The sequence below is a fragment of the Trichoderma ghanense genome (assembly GCF_004382785.1).
Source record: "Trichoderma ghanense strain CCMA-1212 chromosome Unknown scaffold_5, whole genome shotgun sequence".
Lineage (NCBI taxonomy): Eukaryota > Fungi > Ascomycota > Sordariomycetes > Hypocreales > Hypocreaceae > Trichoderma > Trichoderma ghanense.
The window spans coordinates 386,532-402,641 of NW_027395668.1; the positions used below are offsets into that span (position 1 = coordinate 386,532).

Consider the following 16,110-nt stretch of genomic DNA (forward strand, 5'->3'; position numbering starts at 1 on the left):
CTCGCCAACCGCTTCTTTTCTCGCCCTTTTCGTTCTCCAACCACTCACGAGACGATAATTCGAGAAGGATAGACGACGAAAGAAAAAGAAGAAGGAAAAATTTTCCCTTTCGAGACTGCCAATCGTAGACGGGCTTCCATCGCTTTGTCTCGATCGAATTCACCCAGGCGCCAATTTCGTCTCCAAATCGGCAGGATTTTGAGGTGCTTGTGTGGATCTGACCTTCAGCTCCTCCTCACCTTTTTTCTTCTCGCCAGCTTCCGCTTAAAGAGTCAGCCTCTTGACCTTGGGCTCACCTCGTATGATTTAATCGTTTCTTCCCACCGCCTTTCGGTGCCTTCCAGGTTCAAGGTGTTCAAGTGTGACAACAGGTAGGACCAAGCTCTCTTTTCCCATCTCCTGCTTATCTATCCATCCATTTCCACCTGTCCATCTCTCTCCTTTTTCTGCCTCTGCCCCCCCCCTTCATTCTCCTCCTCCCGCCAGGCTCTCGAGATTCGCCAGTGTCCGCGGCATAATCTAATCTTTTTGATATGCGCTCCCTTGACAGCTGCATACCCGAGCCCGCTCTCCGCATTCTCAGCAGATCTCCACAGCTGCGCTCGACCTTCTACCTCTCATTCGGTACATTGGTCTGCGGGAGACGTTCACTCGTTGATCCCGCCAATTGCCCGAGGTGTCTCATTGACCATCCTGTCCCTTGTGTCCTCGTACGTGGCGGTAAGAGACCTTTTCTCTCCCCCCTGCTCGGTCCATCGCACCCTCGTGCCAATCCATCGTGCGCTTCCATGCCAGCCAACCCCCTCCACTGAGTAAAGGGAGCGAATCGGGTGGGCTCTGGCAGAGCCCAGCTCAGGGGGACCGCTCTCTTTGGACGCATCATTTTCCACCTCCATGTCTTGGCCCTTTCTCTCTCTCTCCCCAGATCGCATTTCTATATCGGGCATTCTTCCTTCTTCCTTCTATTGGCACAAATGAGACTAACGCCTTCGATTTTTCCTATTAGAAGCAGTCGAGTCGGTCCCCTTGGTCGTCCTTGAACGGCGCCCCCTTTTCGCCCGGTCCCTTTTGCATTTTCGATTGAATATTCAGTCTACATGATCCCGGCTTTCTTCCCAGCCACAGTCACTCTTTTCCATTAGTTTTTTCACCACGCTCCTTAATATCTTAATACCTTAATTCCTAGGGTGGCATTCACTCCTTGATACACCCAAGGCTCGCTCTTTTTTTCAATAGTCTCTCCCACTCAAAGCTTCCTGGAGAACTTGCCGTCACTCTTTTAGACATATATCACCACCGAAAAAACTAATTATTCAACACCCCGTTCGCCAATCTTCGTCCGACATCATGGCCTACGCTCAGCCTGACGAACACTTCTTCATCGAGACCGATGAGCCCCAGTCCAGTACTCGAGCCCGGGAGACCGCCAAGATGCTCGCGCGCAGCCGACAAGAGACCATTGCCTGCGAGCTCTCTCGCCTTGCCGGCGAGGAGTACCTGGGAGACATCATGAAGCATATGCGACACATGGAGGCATGTTGACGTCCACGCCCCCAGGATAACCTGGCATTGTCCTTGTCCCTGTCCCAATTGCGCTAACCTCCGAATAGGACGAGACTCTTCCCGATGCCAACCTCATCGACATGCAGCGTGAGATCCAATGGTTTATGCGCCCCTACCTCATCGACTTCCTCATCGAGGCCCACGCCGCCTTCGCCCTGCTGCCCGAGACGTTGTTCCTCACCGTCAACCTGCTCGACCGGTACTGCTCACGCCGTGTGGTGTACAAGCAGCACTACCAGCTCGTTGGCTGTGCCGCCCTTCTCATCGCGGCCAAGTACGGCGACAAGAAGGACCGTGTGCCTCAGATTCATGAACTCAACAACATGTGCTGCGGCTTGTACGACGCCGGCATGTTCACCCAAATGGAGATGCACGTCCTCAACACTCTGGAGTGGACCATCGGCCACCCCACCGTCGACTTCTTCACTCAGCTCATGGCTGCCGAGGAGCAGGACGACAAGGAGGTGGAGCACATGGCCGCCTACCTCTGCGAGATTGCCCTGTACCATCGCGATTTTGTTTCGACCAAGTCCTCCATCATGGCTCGCTCCTCACTAGCCTTGGCCAGAGCCATTCTGGGAAGGCCCGAGATCAACGACGGCGACTGGGACCACACCGAGAACCTGACGCTGTTGACCCTTTCTCAGCACCTCAACCAGCCCTCGCCGACCCTGGCCCGCAAGTACTCCTCATCGTCCCTGTCCAAGGTGTCCCAGAAGCTGGCCGACTTCATGGCCGAGCAGGCCGCGATGGCGAGGCTCCAGGCCAACCCCCAGTCACCCCCTGCCGAGCCTCCCTCAAGACATTCCGACATCTACAGCACCCCCCAGAAGGGCCATGGCGCTGCCACCGGGTTCGACGGCTACCTCACGCCTCCCATCACCCCCGACAACGCCTACGGAAACACGGCAAAGGTGGACTCGTACCACCAGCTGCCGCCCCGATGTCCAGTCACGCCAACTCCCCAGAGCCATTCTTCATATCCCCAACACATGCAGCAGTACGCTGCGTTTGTGAACCAGCACGGAGTCCGCCAACAATAGGAGACTTGGTGGCGCATACGTTTGGCATATGTCGACTAATTCAGTACACGCGTCTTCTCCCTCCTTGTCCGCATTCACTTGTGGATGGGAGGGACGTTCATGTTTCAAACTTTCGAGGTCATGGCTTTGGACTCTCAGTCTTCCAAGCAATCACATTCAAACCTGATGGTCAATTCTCAGAATGATCTGTCTCATATCTACGTCATGGCATTTAGCGATTGATTTTAATTCCAATTTTTTTTTTTTCAAATTCTTCTTCTCCATTTCATCTTCGCAGTCAAATCTTTCAGCAAGTCTCTTATGGCACCAAAAAAATGGAACGCGGATCATACCCAATTTTCCTCGAATCGTTTTTTATTTGAACATTGTTTTTTTTTTCTTTTAGCTTCTGCGCTTCTGGGCACTTTGCGTGGTTTCCACGGGTATGGAGCACGCCTAAATGTATCCAGGAGTTGCGCAGCCCCCCATCCAAAGGGAGCTCTACGTTGCGGTGGATATAGTATTTGAAGGGGGTAGAGGAGTTGAATGGGGATTCGAGCAGCTTTGAGAACCGGGGAAGAATGGGGACTCTTCAGAATGCACAGTGGCCCATGGAGGAGGAGAAAAAAGCGTCTTGGGGATACCACGGAGCGGAGGGTGGAAAGCAGGTGCAAGAAGCAGCCGGAAGTTCTTTTTGCTTTTTATTTTTCTCCTTTTTCCGAATCACCTTTTTTCTCGACTCTCGGATCTAATCTCTACTTGGCATATGGGAGGAAGAACATGGGCTTTGTTGCAAGGCAAGGCTATTGGTGTATTACTCCCTCGAAAAAGCAGATCGGAAAGGCGGACGGACGGATTGATACCCATCGAGTCTCTTCCGGAAACAAGGGATTTGGACAAGGTGCTGTTTGCCGCCTGTTCTTGGTCGAAGGAAGCGGCAGAAGATGCGCATGATGATGCATGCATGTATGGGCTGCTGCCCCAGGTTATCAGCCTTCTTCTCACATAACCCACCCCCCTCGGCCTGTACATATAAGGTAGTGCGAACAGGCACAGAGAAAGAAAAAAAAAAAGTCAAAAGTTCTTTGAACAAGAAAAGCAAGTGCGTGTGCTCCTTGAAGTGGCTGTGGATGAATTGAGAGAACGAGGCGCCTGTCTTCTGTTCCATCTTGTATGTAACGTGGTAAACAGCTAGTTGTGTATGGAATTGTTTCGCGCCTGCAGCTGGCGAGCGATGACGACAAGACTTGGCCTCTCCTGACGATGATTGTGATGATGCTTTGCTTCGCTGCCGCTCCCATGGATCTCTCCATCTTCTATGCGCATGTCATATGACTTGTATTGCCTACACCCACTGTACTGCCTTGATATCACGGAGTGTGGCTCTTCTAGGTATCTTGGGATCTTACCTTGTGTGAAGTAGTGTTACAAACGACGTTGCACATCTACAAAGGCCTTTAATCTCGGCCGTGCTCGGGGATCTTTAACTGTTGGAGCTGATTTGGTGGGAACAAGTTTAATGAGGTTTCTTTCTGGGAGAGAAGAGATTGTGGGATATGACTAAGCTAGGCTATAAGCGGGAGGTGCCTGCTATTCGGTTGTTCGATTGGATCTTGAGGGGGATGGACGAAGAACTCTTTTGTCTGTATGTGTCTACGACTGAAAGTATACTCGTCTCTACGACGATATATGTGCCTTTAGGCTATCAGGTGGATTTTTGGCGGTGATGGAGGGATGGGCGGATGTAGGGAGAGAAGCAGTAAAGAGGAATGCAGTGAAAATTGGAGTGAAGTGGTGAGATTGATCTATGGTGCACAGACGCGGGTACCTATATTGCATGGGGGGACGGGGATGGAGGACCTTGCATGTTGTAATTTGGTACAGGACCCTGGATTGCGAGGGGCACAAAGAACCGTATGGAGCAGTGTGCTGGATTTCGTTTGTGAAATTGGTGAGGTTGGTGTTGAAAGGGAGGGGGCGATGCGGGAAGAAAGAAAAGGGAGAGGGAGAAGAGATGGGTGGGCGCGGTTGGAGTTGCAGACAAAGGGCAGAACTACCTTATGTACCAACAACACAGAAAGCGGTACGACAAATCGGTGGAAGATGAAAAACAACAAAGCACTTTACGGAATACAAGAAGAGATGGTAAGTGGCGATGGAGAAGAAAGGAACGTGGTTGTATCTCTTTGCAAGCGGAGATTTATGTAAAAGGAGAGGAGGATGAGCAAAGGAAGGGTGGGATCTCAAATGTGATTCGATGTGAAACGAAAACGAAAACGGAACGAGATTTTTTTTTCTGGGAAGAAGGGCTGGCAAGGCGGGATATTGAGTGGGGTGACTGCTCTTTTGATTGGGAAATACTGGGTAAAGTCGTTGTTTGCGATGGAAGGGAGCGAGATATGTGATATGTAGGGGATTGCATGGGAGGGTTGAGGATGGGGGATCTGTGCTTTTTGACTGCTTTCTTTGCTGTTTCTTTTTCTTTGTTGAGATTTGAGGATTGGCTTTACAGGCGGGGGACGTGGATGAATATTTCTTTGTGGAAGTTGGTAAGTTTGTTTCTGGTATGGATTGGCTTGGATGGTTGGTTTGAGGGTGAATTGTCGTGAGTTGGCCCTCTGGTTGTTTGCTATATGTTGTAATGTTTGGGTGTTGGGTGAGGTCGGACTACCCTGGAGACGGGTGGGCGGTGTGATTGGCTACATGGTGCAGCAATCGTACTTTGTCCTCTGATGCACCATTGGTTTCTGATCGGTGAGATGCATGCAAGGAGCATGGATATACGATGGAATATGCCCGTGATCGTACCTAGATTGACACGGCAGGTGAACCAATCGCATTGCAACGGCGTTTTGTCGAGTAGCTGGTGGTGTCGCGAGGTTCAGTTAAGCTCGACGCTGGTGAGAGTAAGATGGCATCCCTCATGGAAAGACTTACCTGGAGTGACAATAACAGGAAAATTGGACATATACATTCGCCCTAAAGAGTGTAGACTCACCTCACTCGAATAGAATCCTACAATTGTTTATTCTCCATCTGATGTCTGCAAGCATCCTGCATTCAAAGCACCACGGCCACACTTACAACTTCGACTACCGAAGGGGTGGCTACGAATCGCTCCAGGTTAAACACCTACGCATCATCCTGCAAGAGATCCATTGATGGTCCATCTCATCCCCCGAGATACAAGTTTTCAGCTGTAGAGAGAGTCACAAAGAGCTGCCTTTGACTCGGGTGGCCGATTCTGGAACACCTTTGTGCTTCTCGAAATGTCCGGAACGAGGCACACAAAGGACGCGCCTTGTTCCCAAAATAGGCCATCAGATAGAATATCATCGAATGCCAGAATGGAAGTCTAATAAACCCAAAGGGCTCCTCTTCGGATTTCAGTCCTCTTCCATTTTATCGAGTGGAGTTTGTGAGAGTTGGCATTTCATGGTTCGCAAAGTGATGAAGCAATCTGGTCACGACGATAGCAGAAGAAAACGAAGGAGTTTCGAGGCACCAGAACTGACCACTTCAAGACGGAGACTGAAGAAAGCAAACATTCGGCACCATGTCCACTCTTCCGCCGGCCACAGAGGTGGCAATGGATCTTGACTCGTCGAGTCTGATGATTCGGCTGCGAGGACCTACGACCAAGACGACGAGGGATACAGACATGGGGACTTTGAAGCTCGAGCTCTTGGATCGCGTGGAAGGCATTCTCGGTGAGCCATCCCTCATCACTCAGACTGGAAAGACCAATGTCTAATCCTCCATTCGGAGTACAGAGAAGATAGGAAAAGCTCTCTCTCGCAATTTCGACAAGCTCCCAGCAAAAGTACAGCAGCTCGGCGCCTCTGGAAGGCCCGGTGACCTGTTGCAGCGCTTGAACGTCATCGTGAGAGACCATGTTTTGGACGACTTCTTCAGGGAACATGATGTTTGCCGGCGACACTTTTCACAGCTGTTTGGCTGTCGATATCCATATCTCAGAGAGCCAGATTCAGGGGTCGATGATGAAGCGACTGGTCGAGCGACAGCGCCTTCGGTGCCTGTTGAAGGATTGCAGGCTGCGCTTGATGAGAGGCTGCAGAGCAGGCCTTTGACGACCGGAGGAGTGAGCTGGCAGCCTGTTGTAAACGGTGAGTCAACAATCAACTCGATGAAGGAATCGAATTCTTGATACAGGTGCAATGGCTAACTTGAAGTAGAGAATGATGACGTCGAAAACGCCGTGACGCTGAAGAAAGGAGCACACTCAGCAAATCCGGCATCAAACGACGCCGTCTCTGAATGCATAGACGCCTTTAACGGCTTCGTCCCTCTCTACAACGACTCGAGCAATTCTCTGACACCAACATGGTCCATCACCCTCCAGGAGCTCGAGATTGCAGAGAAATTGTACCGCCACATGGACACGCTCCTCAGCAAGGAGTCGGTCGGCAACCTCCTCCAAGGAATGCCGAATATGGGGCCGCAGCTCAAGGAAGCCTTTGCTCAACGCTTCGCCAACCTATCGGACATTTCACAAAGATTCCAGGGCGAGTTCCAGAACAAGATATTCGCCGAGATGCCGGCCAAGTCTGGGATCGAGCTGGAGATGACCATCGGACCGGACGATTCCACAGAGGCTGATCAGGACAATACTGAGAGCTTGAATATTGTCGAGGCTGGGCCGGTGACTGACACAAACCAGCGACCACGTGCTGTCGTCACCTCCAGCGACGCCCCCCTCCAGAAATACAAAGGCTGGCTCATCAAAGACCCCAGAATCCAGCTCGCCCGGGCAAAGAACTTCCTCGCCGACGGCGACATCGACCGCACGCCAGGCTGGCAGCGCAAGTTTGCCGAGCTGGCAGAGTACTTTGCCTACCTGCAGTCCAAGTTTCGGGGCGAGTCCTGGATCCACGACCTCCGCGAGGCCCTCGACATGCTGCGCGCGCACTGGATCTTTGAGACTTACTACTACGGGGAGCCGCAGCTCGTCGTCGACTTTGCGACGGGCTTCTGGCCCAAGAGGAGCACGAGGCTGCCGCAGCTGCCCGGGCCAGAGATTGAATTGCGGCCTAGGGATAGAGTGACTGGACCAGCGAAGGAGAGTGATGATGCTTCCTCTACTCACGACGACGCTTCGGAGCGTGTTTCCTCTCTTGCTCATCCGTCTGCTGGAAAGAAGCCCGACGCAGGCATCGTCTACGCCATGAAGATGCTGGCACACCCGCCCGAGAAGGAGTCGCGAGACCCCTGGGCCTACACGAGAGCCTACCAGTTCTTCAAGCAGGAGGAGCTGCGGTGGGCGCAGTGGACGAGGGAGCACGCCATCAAGGAGTCGTACGCGCACAAGCTCTGGATGAGCAGCGACGAGCCCGTCATGGAGCTCCCCAGGAACTACAAGGGCCCCGTGCAGCCCGATCTGATGAACCTCGAGATGAAGAAGACGTATGAACTCCTGCGGCGCTGCCAAAAGATTCACCAGGGCTTGAAGCGGGCGGCGAAGCGGGCGCCTCGGGGGTTCATCATTGATCTCCTGACGGCAGTGAACAAGGGAATGGCGGGATCCCCCACGCACAAGACGAAGTTGAGATTCGGCGAGCACGAGTTTGACGCCGACGGGGATACTCTGGCCAACGTGAGGCCGACAGAGGCAGCGTGGCTGGAGTACATCTGCCAGCCCTCGCGGAATAGGCCACAGACGCTCAAGGAAGCTCTCGGGAAAAAAGGGGAGCTTCTGCTTTCCAGGGTGACGCAGATGATGCGCGACATTAGCCCCATTTCGCTCTTCGGCGACATGAAGCCCAGAACGATGGAGCACTTTCTGCAGGAGTTGAATGCGGGATGCCGTGGGCCGGTGAGGAGGCACGAGTTTACGGAGAGGGAGGTGAAGCAGCTGGCACCGAAGCTGCATGATTTGAAAGTCTTGAAGTGAGTGTTAGCTGCCCCCCTTTTCTCTGATCTGGTGATGGATGTTGAAAGTAACGAGAAGAAGCTGACGAGAAGAAGACTTTATAGGAACCTGACAAGCGGGGAGTTGATGTTTGGACGGCCAGAGACGGAGTTTCATCCCGAAGACTTGGTCAAGTGGCCGGACGCTGAACCTCAGTCGTGGCCTCTGGAGAAGAAGTCGTTGACCTCCTACACCTCGCAGACAAGGCCCAAAAGCAAGGGCAAAGAAAAGATGCGAGACGACGCAAGCGTGGTCTCACACGACACAATCTCGACCAAAGTCTCCGTGCCCGCCTCATCCGAAGACTTCCACATGTACCCCCCCGACATGCCTCAACGACAAGACGTCCTCTCCCTCCGCAAGTTCATCAAGGACCCCGTGCGAAGCCCCGCGCGGCGCGAAAAGACTGCCAACTTCTTCTTCTGCCTGGGATACCGCCTCGGAAAGACCCTCGTAGCCCTGCAGAAGCAGCACGCAGACGACGAGAAGAAGCTGCAGGATCCCGACGTGCAAGAACGCAACAGCAGCTTCCTCGACACGATCCTCCAGTACTGGGAAGACGACGCGAAGAAGCGCCCCAGCGACCGGACCAAGAACAAGGCCAACACGAGGGCCTGGCGCATCACCATGCTCTGGACCGACGTCGTCAAGATCGCCGACCCGGACGTCTTCGAGCAGCACAGGGAGCAGTGGGCGGAAAGGGAGTATCCCGACCAGGGCATCGCGTACGACCTCGTGAGGAGGAGCCTCCTCCGCGAGGCCGCCGAGAACAAGACGATGCTGTGGCCGCTGCGCCTGCCCTACAACAGCTACGTCACGCGGTACAAGGTCGCGGACCCGACGCCCTGGAAGGACAGGTTCCAGGACGAGAGCGACGAGATATGGCGCACGGCCGACTGGGACACCAGGGGCGCCCGCATCGAGGCGCTGCAGGTCCGGCTCCGAAAGGAACAGGCAGAAGACGAGAAGAAGCAGGACGAACTCGCCGCGCAGGCGCAGAACCTCACGACCATGCGCCGCGAGCCCGTCTGGACGTTTGCCCACCCGTCGAGGAAGAAGGCCGCGCATCTGTTTTGGGACATCAACAACTGGCCGGTGCACCTGCAGTCCGAGAGCAGGCAGAGGGTCATTGCGTCGAGGGGCCCGGACAGGGCGAATGCCGCCGCCGAAGACGATGGCGGCAGCTCGGTTGCTGCGCTTGCGGAGGAGCTGGGGCTGGAGCAGGATGCCGAGATGCCGTACTGGAAGGTTGCGGAGCGGAAGCGCAGGTTTGTGCCTGGGAGGGAGGAGTTTTGGATGGGGGACACGCCGTTGCAGAGGAGGGTGTTTGAGGAGAGGATGAAGATGAGTTGAGTTGCCTTTCCCCCTGCCCCTTTATCTGTGCTCTTTGAGAAAATGGGATTGACTGACGGTTTCAATGAATTGCAGGACTTGCGCCGCCGGCTAGGAAACGAACCTGGGGAGATGTCCTCAAAGAAGCCGTCTTTGGCTCTCCGTCCACCAAGCCCACTGCTGGTGGTGTTTCCCATCACTTTGAACTGCCGCCTGTGCCTGAACACTTGATACCCGAGAGTCGGTCGGCTAAGAGGCAGCGCACGGAGGGTCCTCTGCGCAAGCTGGGTGAGGAGCAGAAGCCTGACTTATTCGCGATAGCCAGAGGCGAGACGGGAATGCCGGCGAAGCCCGCCGTCCCGGTACAGTATCAGGGCACGTATTCGAAGGCAGGGCAGATTATGTATCGGATACCTGACCCGAAGATTCAGCGTAAGGGAGGCGTGGGGAGCTTGATGGAGGGTGATGGGCCTGCGATTGAGTACATGGTTCCGGTGAAGAGGGATTGATTTGCTTGCTTTTGTACTGTAGACTGTTTAGTATGAAGTTCGGGAGACTGTTGAGTATGGAGTTCGGGAGACGGGGGATGAGAGAATCTGAATGGCTGCTCTTTAGTAATGACACGAGTTCACATATGAAAAAGCCGGCAGAGACCGCGACGAAGCCCGTTTCTAAGAAGAAAAAAAAAGGAGCAGTTCACACCAGTCACCAAGACACTTCGTAGGCGCAAATTGAAAGAAGAAACGCCAGTTGAAAATTTTTCTTTTTCTCTCATTCCAGATCATGGCCCATTTTTATATCCTCATGACGCTCATGTCCGAAAAGTTCCTAACCGGCCAAAAACCATGCAATGAAACACAAATTTGTCTTCGTGACTCCGCGGCACCGTTTCCAGTCCCCCATCCGCACCAAGCTTCACAACCTCTCTCTCGCCCTTCTCCAAGCGCTTAGTATCGCTTGCCTTCGCGCAGGGTATCGGAGAACTCCTCCAGAGGGCTTCGGATCAGCTTCGTCTCCTTCCACAGGTTGGGGGTCAGGAAGCCGTAGGTGTTGGACACGGCGGAGAAGGTGGCCTTGAGGGTGTTCTCGAGGGTCTTGGTGGAACCGGCGGATGAGGAGTAGGCGTCCTCGACACCGGCGAGCTGGAGGAATCGCTTGACGGCGGGGGAGGCGACAATGCCGGTACCACGGGGGGCAGGGATCAGCTATAAGGGGGTTGACGTTAGATAAATGCTTCCTGCTGGATCACGTCGAATATCGAGCGAAGGGGGGTCTCAAGGGAAGCTTACTCGGACGGTGACGGAACCGCACTTGCCAGACTCCTTGCAAGGCAGGGAGTGAGGGAGACCGAGGTTGGAGCCCCAGTAGCCTCTTCGGACGGGGATGACGCTCAGCTTGGCGATGATGATGGCGGCACGGATGGCAGTGGCGACTTCCTTGGAGGTCTTGATTCCGAGACCGACGTGGCCCTCAGAGTCACCGATGATGACGATGGCCTTGAATCGGGTGCGCTGACCGGCACGGGTCTGCTTCTGGACGGGCTTGATCTGTATTTCGTGAAAAGCAAGCCTGTTAGCGCAACTGTGACTCCGTCCCATTTGAAGCTTTTCTGCTCATGATTTCCGCTCATCCGTTCGCTCCGTGTTCCAATCCATAAACGAAGGAGGGCCAAGGCAGAATTGGCAGAGCAATCATCATCAAGACAAATTCGCAGAGGCAATCCGCACCTTCATGACCTCGTCCTTGAGCTTGGGCAGGAACTGGTCGACAATCTGGTACTCCTTGATGGGCAGGGAGTGCAGGTAAATCTCCTCCATGCTGTTGATCTTGCCAGCCTTGACGAGACGGCCCAGCTTGGTGACGGGCTGCCACTCCTTCTCCTCGCTCTTGCCGCCACGGCGACCACGGCCACGACCACGGCCACGACCACCACGGTCACCACCACGGGCACCGCCCCGAGAAGCAAAACCACCGCCACGAGCACCGCCGCGATCAGCCATTGTTGTAGATTTTTTTTTTGTTGTTTTGGGGTGTGGGCGAAGGGAGTCGAAGGCTTTGGGGGACTCGCGATGAGACGGTTGCGCAGGATCGGCCCTGGATGTTGTATTTGCTTGCGAGTTGTGGCCCTTCGTACTGGGGGGGGAACTTTTTTCGCTGGCGGGGGTCTAGTACCGCTTGGGAATTTTGCGGGTGTGGTCGGGTTAGGCGAGCCCTAACAGGACTTGTGGGTCGCTGCCTCAATTGTTAGGCGAAAATGATGGGTCGGCAAGTGCTTCACCGACACACCGAGATGCTGAGTAAGAATTCACCGAGGTGAGCAGTTGTTCGATTCAAGTGGAAGAGGCACGTAGGAATCGATCGATCAATGTTAAAGTCACCAAGAATGAGGAGACAAAAGGGCAGAAAGGAAGACATTCCACTTTTGACGTATTGTTTTTGTTCTGGCTGTGCAAAGCATACAACCCGAGTGTCACGAAATGTTGACCGCGAATTTCGCATCGAACATCGACAAGGCTGAGCCACGATATCGCACAAAGCAAAACACACGCAAGAGCTGGAGATACTCCATAGTTCAATAATTTGTACACGGCCTGATGAGGTGTAGTAATCATGGCAAAGAAAGGGGAGGGTATCGTGGCTCAAACAAATCGACAGCAAGCTGTGCTAAAGTCTCCCTACTCCGACTTGATGATCAAGTTCTCTGATGGATGAACCCGCTGAGCCCATTCCCTGTTTCTCGTTAGTTGACAGTCGTGAAGAATCTTGAAGACAAGGCCACTTACGTCCAACTACCGTCATAAACCTTCCTGGAGTTGGGGTATCCTGCTACTTCCAGAGCGGTATCAATGGCGCATGCCGTGACGCCAGTTCCGCAGGTTGAGATGATGGGCTTGTTGGGGTCAACCCCCTTCTCTTCGAACAGCTTCCTCAGCTTGTCAGCTGGGAGGAATGCCTTGGTCTCGGGATCCAGAACAGAGCTGAAAGGAATATTGATCGATCCGGGCATGTGGCCAGAAGACAGGCCCTCGCGGGGTTCTGGGTCCTGGCCCGTAAATCGGCCATTCGGCCTGGCGTCCAAGATCTGAATCCCTTCTGCGCCCTCCTTGTTGTAGTCCAGCACCGCCTCCTTGACCTGTTCGAATGTGGCAACTCTGTCCGACGCAAGCTCCGGGATGGGGTATGGGTTGCATTCGACGCTGTACAGCTCTCCAGACTCGGTGGGCAAGCCCTCGGCAACCCACTGCCTGAAGTTGTTCAAGATGTGCACCTTGGGGTGGCCAAACGCCCGGAATGTCCACGCCACGCGAGGAGCACTAAAGATTCCCAGCTCCTTCGTATCGTAGACGACGACAATATCGTCTCGTCGGATGCCCAGCTCGCTCATGGCGGCGGCAAAACCTTTGGGGTCCGGCAGCATGTGAGGGTATGGGCTGCGCTTGTCGACGGCCTTGTCGAGGTCAAAGAACCGCGCCTTGGGGATGCGCTGCTCGCGGAAGACCTGGATACCGGTTCGCTCATCGTTGGGGAGGAACCACGCGGCGCACAGAGGGATGACTCGAGGATCGGGGCTGATCGGAGAAGGGGGGTTCTTCTTCAGCGCCTCGTGGAGCTCCTTAGGAGTAACCAGGTACGAGGAGAGATTGCGCCTGGTCGACATGCTGGTGCGCAAAAACCCGTTGCCCAACCTTGGAAGGCCAATCCGAACAGACTGGCCAGCAACAACTGAGGCCATCGAGGGCGAGCCTGAGGTTGCGCGATATGGCGTATTTGGCCGCGTGAGGTGGTGGGTTTCGAGCCGCTGTAGCTGTGCTTCACTTGAGAGCCGCGCTGATGAGAGTCTGCCTTGCCTTGCTCACGCCTCTTCCAGCTGTATGTCGATGGCCTGACCTCAAGCGACTGGCAGCGCAGCCATTGCAATGCGAAGAGCAGCGGGTTGTTGGAGAAGAGGATGAGGTTCGGATTCGATCATGGACCCGAAAGTTGCGACTGGCGCTTGTGGTGGGGGAGGAGCTTGGACCATGCATGACATCTGGTGACTGCGCTTCCCGATAAGCTCGACTGACCCGGGCTGCATGCACGCCAAATTGGGCCCCGGAAAATCCCCTCGCTGGCATCATGCTGCGTGAAACCTCGGCTGCTTCTGCTCCAGCTTGCTCTTCTTCGTTGCTTTTCTAGAGCCATTGGTGGCGTCTGTCCGCTGGAAGAAGCGAATTGTTTGATTGGTTCAGCCAACTTCGAATTGCCTTGATTCACAGCCAGTGGTAGCGTTTCGAGCTCCAAAGATGGCGTCGCTAGGTCGGGCGCTGTATGCCCTGCCAATGCTGCTGCCAACGGCCTTGATGATCCGAGCCATGGCAATGACTGGTCCACTTACGCCTGTTGTGGAAGAGGCCTACAGCGAGGGACGATATGTTCTTCAGAATGGCACTCATGTGCCCATCCTGAGGGCTTTCTTTGGGGTGCCAGCCCTTGACGATACATTCGCTCGAATTAGCATCTGCTTTGGGCAGCTGGTCTTCGATGACGACCCCACGATGTGGTGGCAGTGTCTCGTCTTTATCGCCGATTACGCTGGCCTCTGTGCCATATGGATGCTCGAGTCTCTGAGGAACGCGAATAGGGGAACTCTCTTCCAGACGTAAGGGGATGCTTGGCCCACTGCTCACCATGGTTGCTCACTTACACGCTACAGGTCTGCTGTGCCTTTGTTCATCGCCCAGACTATAAGCCTAGGAATCACCACGCCCTCCTACTTTTACCTCTTCTACCTCTTGTCTCCCCTCCAGAAGTACTCAACAGCCAGTGCCCGACAGATTGGCAGCGCTGGCGCGCTTGCTGTCCTCCCAGCATTGCTCGTGGCGTTCTTCATCCCTCATGTCGTCTCTCTCGTCCACCCTGATTTCGAAGTCAGACACTGGATGAATTGGATATGGCAGGTTTTCCCGGTATGGGGCTCCATACTCCTGTTTGCAATCTCAAATGCAATTCGGCCTTTCCTTGACAACCGCGTCGAAGCTGTTCAACGGCGTAACAAGACGGCCATCCGCACCATTGGCGGCTTGATGATTGCGCTCAGCGCGACGTGCTACTGGTCTATGATTCTCTTCTCCCCTTTGTCTGTCTCGGAAGTGCTTATCCCGAAGTATCTGATTGAGATCCCCGAGAGTCCGCTTGTGGCGCTTCATACTATTTTTCAGTGGGACTATATTGTCTCTTACACGACATTATTGCTTTGGCTTGGATATCACTTTGCCGATTTGAAGAACGCTGGGGTATGCCAATTGTCTTGGGCTAGAATCTTGGTTTCTTCTGCCGTTATTGGGTGCCTCGGCGGTCCGGGAGCCTTGGTCATGGTTGGATGGATCACAAGAGAGGAGATGATGGCATCAGCTGAACACATCAAGACTAGCTAGAGATAGATCATTGGCCCATATAAATGAGCATTTGGTATAGGCATCAATGGCGAGTGCTTCTTTTCGAGGTGCCCTTTCAAGCAGCAAGTCCCGAGTTTTGCGAGGCCGAGCCTAGTCACGAGACCGCTACCCTAGAGTCGACAAAGCACAAACTGGGCGCTCTCCCAGGCAACATGGACTCCATCATGACCCCAACATCAACACGACCTTTTCCCATCACAACCCTCCATGCTTTGAGAGGAGAAATCGCTGTCCCTCTTCACGAGGGCATAACTATGCAATCATGAAAGTCACCATCAAAGAATGGAACTCGGTCGCCACATGGCAGTGGGACATCCCCGAGGACGACGTCTGCGGCATCTGTCAGGTGCACTTTGACGGGACGTGTCCGACGTGCAAATACCCCGGCGACGACTGCAGCCTCCGTGAGTGAATAATTCTCATCTCGACATGACCAACAGCATGAGATGGCGCGTTAACATGCCTTAATAGTGTCTGGGAAATGCGGCCACAATTTTCACATGGTTCGTGGTCTTGCTGCGAAGAGCATTGATGTGTACTGACTGAGCTGCAGCATTGTATCATGGAATGGATCAAGCAGGAGTCGGCAAAGGGACAATGCCCAATGTGTCGACAGCGTATGTCCTCCACTTGAGTTCTTTCTGAGAATGATGAAGATGCGTGTATCAGAGGACTAACGGGTCGCTTAGCATTCGAGTGGCAAGATCAAGACAAAGTGAACGAGGCTCCGACACAAACGGAGTAAGACGATGATCCGGAACAAGGACAAGACAGAGGAACTAGTACTATGTAATACACAGAGCACCATTGAACCTATACAAAGACCTTT

General features: G+C 53.9%; 5 protein-coding genes across 5 annotated transcripts; 3 read left to right on the forward strand and 2 right to left on the reverse strand.

Moving 5' to 3' along the window:
- Nucleotides 1-1,347: 1,347 nt before the first annotated feature.
- Nucleotides 1,348-2,606, forward strand: CCMA1212_005061 (G1/S-specific cyclin CLN1; the record flags this gene model as incomplete). The annotated part of the gene is made up of 3 exons (XM_073702341.1): nucleotides 1,348-1,493; nucleotides 1,534-1,543; nucleotides 1,611-2,606. The coding sequence occupies 3 exons, from the start codon at nucleotides 1,348-1,350 to the stop codon at nucleotides 2,604-2,606; spliced, it is 1,152 nt and encodes a 383-aa protein (XP_073558734.1).
- Nucleotides 2,607-6,141: 3,535 nt separating this feature from the next.
- CCMA1212_005062 (uncharacterized protein) lies at nucleotides 6,142-10,355 on the forward strand (the record flags this gene model as incomplete). Its single annotated transcript, XM_073702342.1, has 5 exons — nucleotides 6,142-6,295; nucleotides 6,359-6,712; nucleotides 6,782-8,492; nucleotides 8,580-9,862; nucleotides 9,943-10,355. 5 exons carry the CDS (start codon nucleotides 6,142-6,144, stop codon nucleotides 10,353-10,355), a joined length of 3,915 nt encoding a protein of 1,304 aa, XP_073558737.1.
- A 438-nt stretch (nucleotides 10,356-10,793) lies between these two features.
- On the reverse strand, nucleotides 10,794-11,846 carry CCMA1212_005063 (40S ribosomal protein S2; the record flags this gene model as incomplete). Its single annotated transcript, XM_073702343.1, has 3 exons — nucleotides 10,794-11,051; nucleotides 11,136-11,393; nucleotides 11,574-11,846. 3 exons carry the CDS (start codon nucleotides 11,844-11,846, stop codon nucleotides 10,794-10,796), a joined length of 789 nt encoding a protein of 262 aa, XP_073558736.1.
- A 675-nt stretch (nucleotides 11,847-12,521) lies between these two features.
- Nucleotides 12,522-13,679, reverse strand: CCMA1212_005064 (Thiosulfate sulfurtransferase TUM1; the record flags this gene model as incomplete). The annotated part of the gene is made up of 2 exons (XM_073702344.1): nucleotides 12,522-12,576; nucleotides 12,630-13,679. Coding segments are annotated over 2 exons (1,104 nt in total), but the record flags the coding sequence as incomplete, so codon positions are not given.
- A 450-nt stretch (nucleotides 13,680-14,129) lies between these two features.
- CCMA1212_005065 (Anaphase-promoting complex subunit 11) lies at nucleotides 14,130-16,026 on the forward strand (the record flags this gene model as incomplete). The annotated part of the gene is made up of 6 exons (XM_073702345.1): nucleotides 14,130-14,485; nucleotides 14,540-15,012; nucleotides 15,551-15,685; nucleotides 15,753-15,784; nucleotides 15,835-15,898; nucleotides 15,971-16,026. 6 exons carry the CDS (start codon nucleotides 14,130-14,132, stop codon nucleotides 16,024-16,026), a joined length of 1,116 nt encoding a protein of 371 aa, XP_073558738.1.
- Between the last annotated feature and the right edge of the window lie 84 nt (nucleotides 16,027-16,110).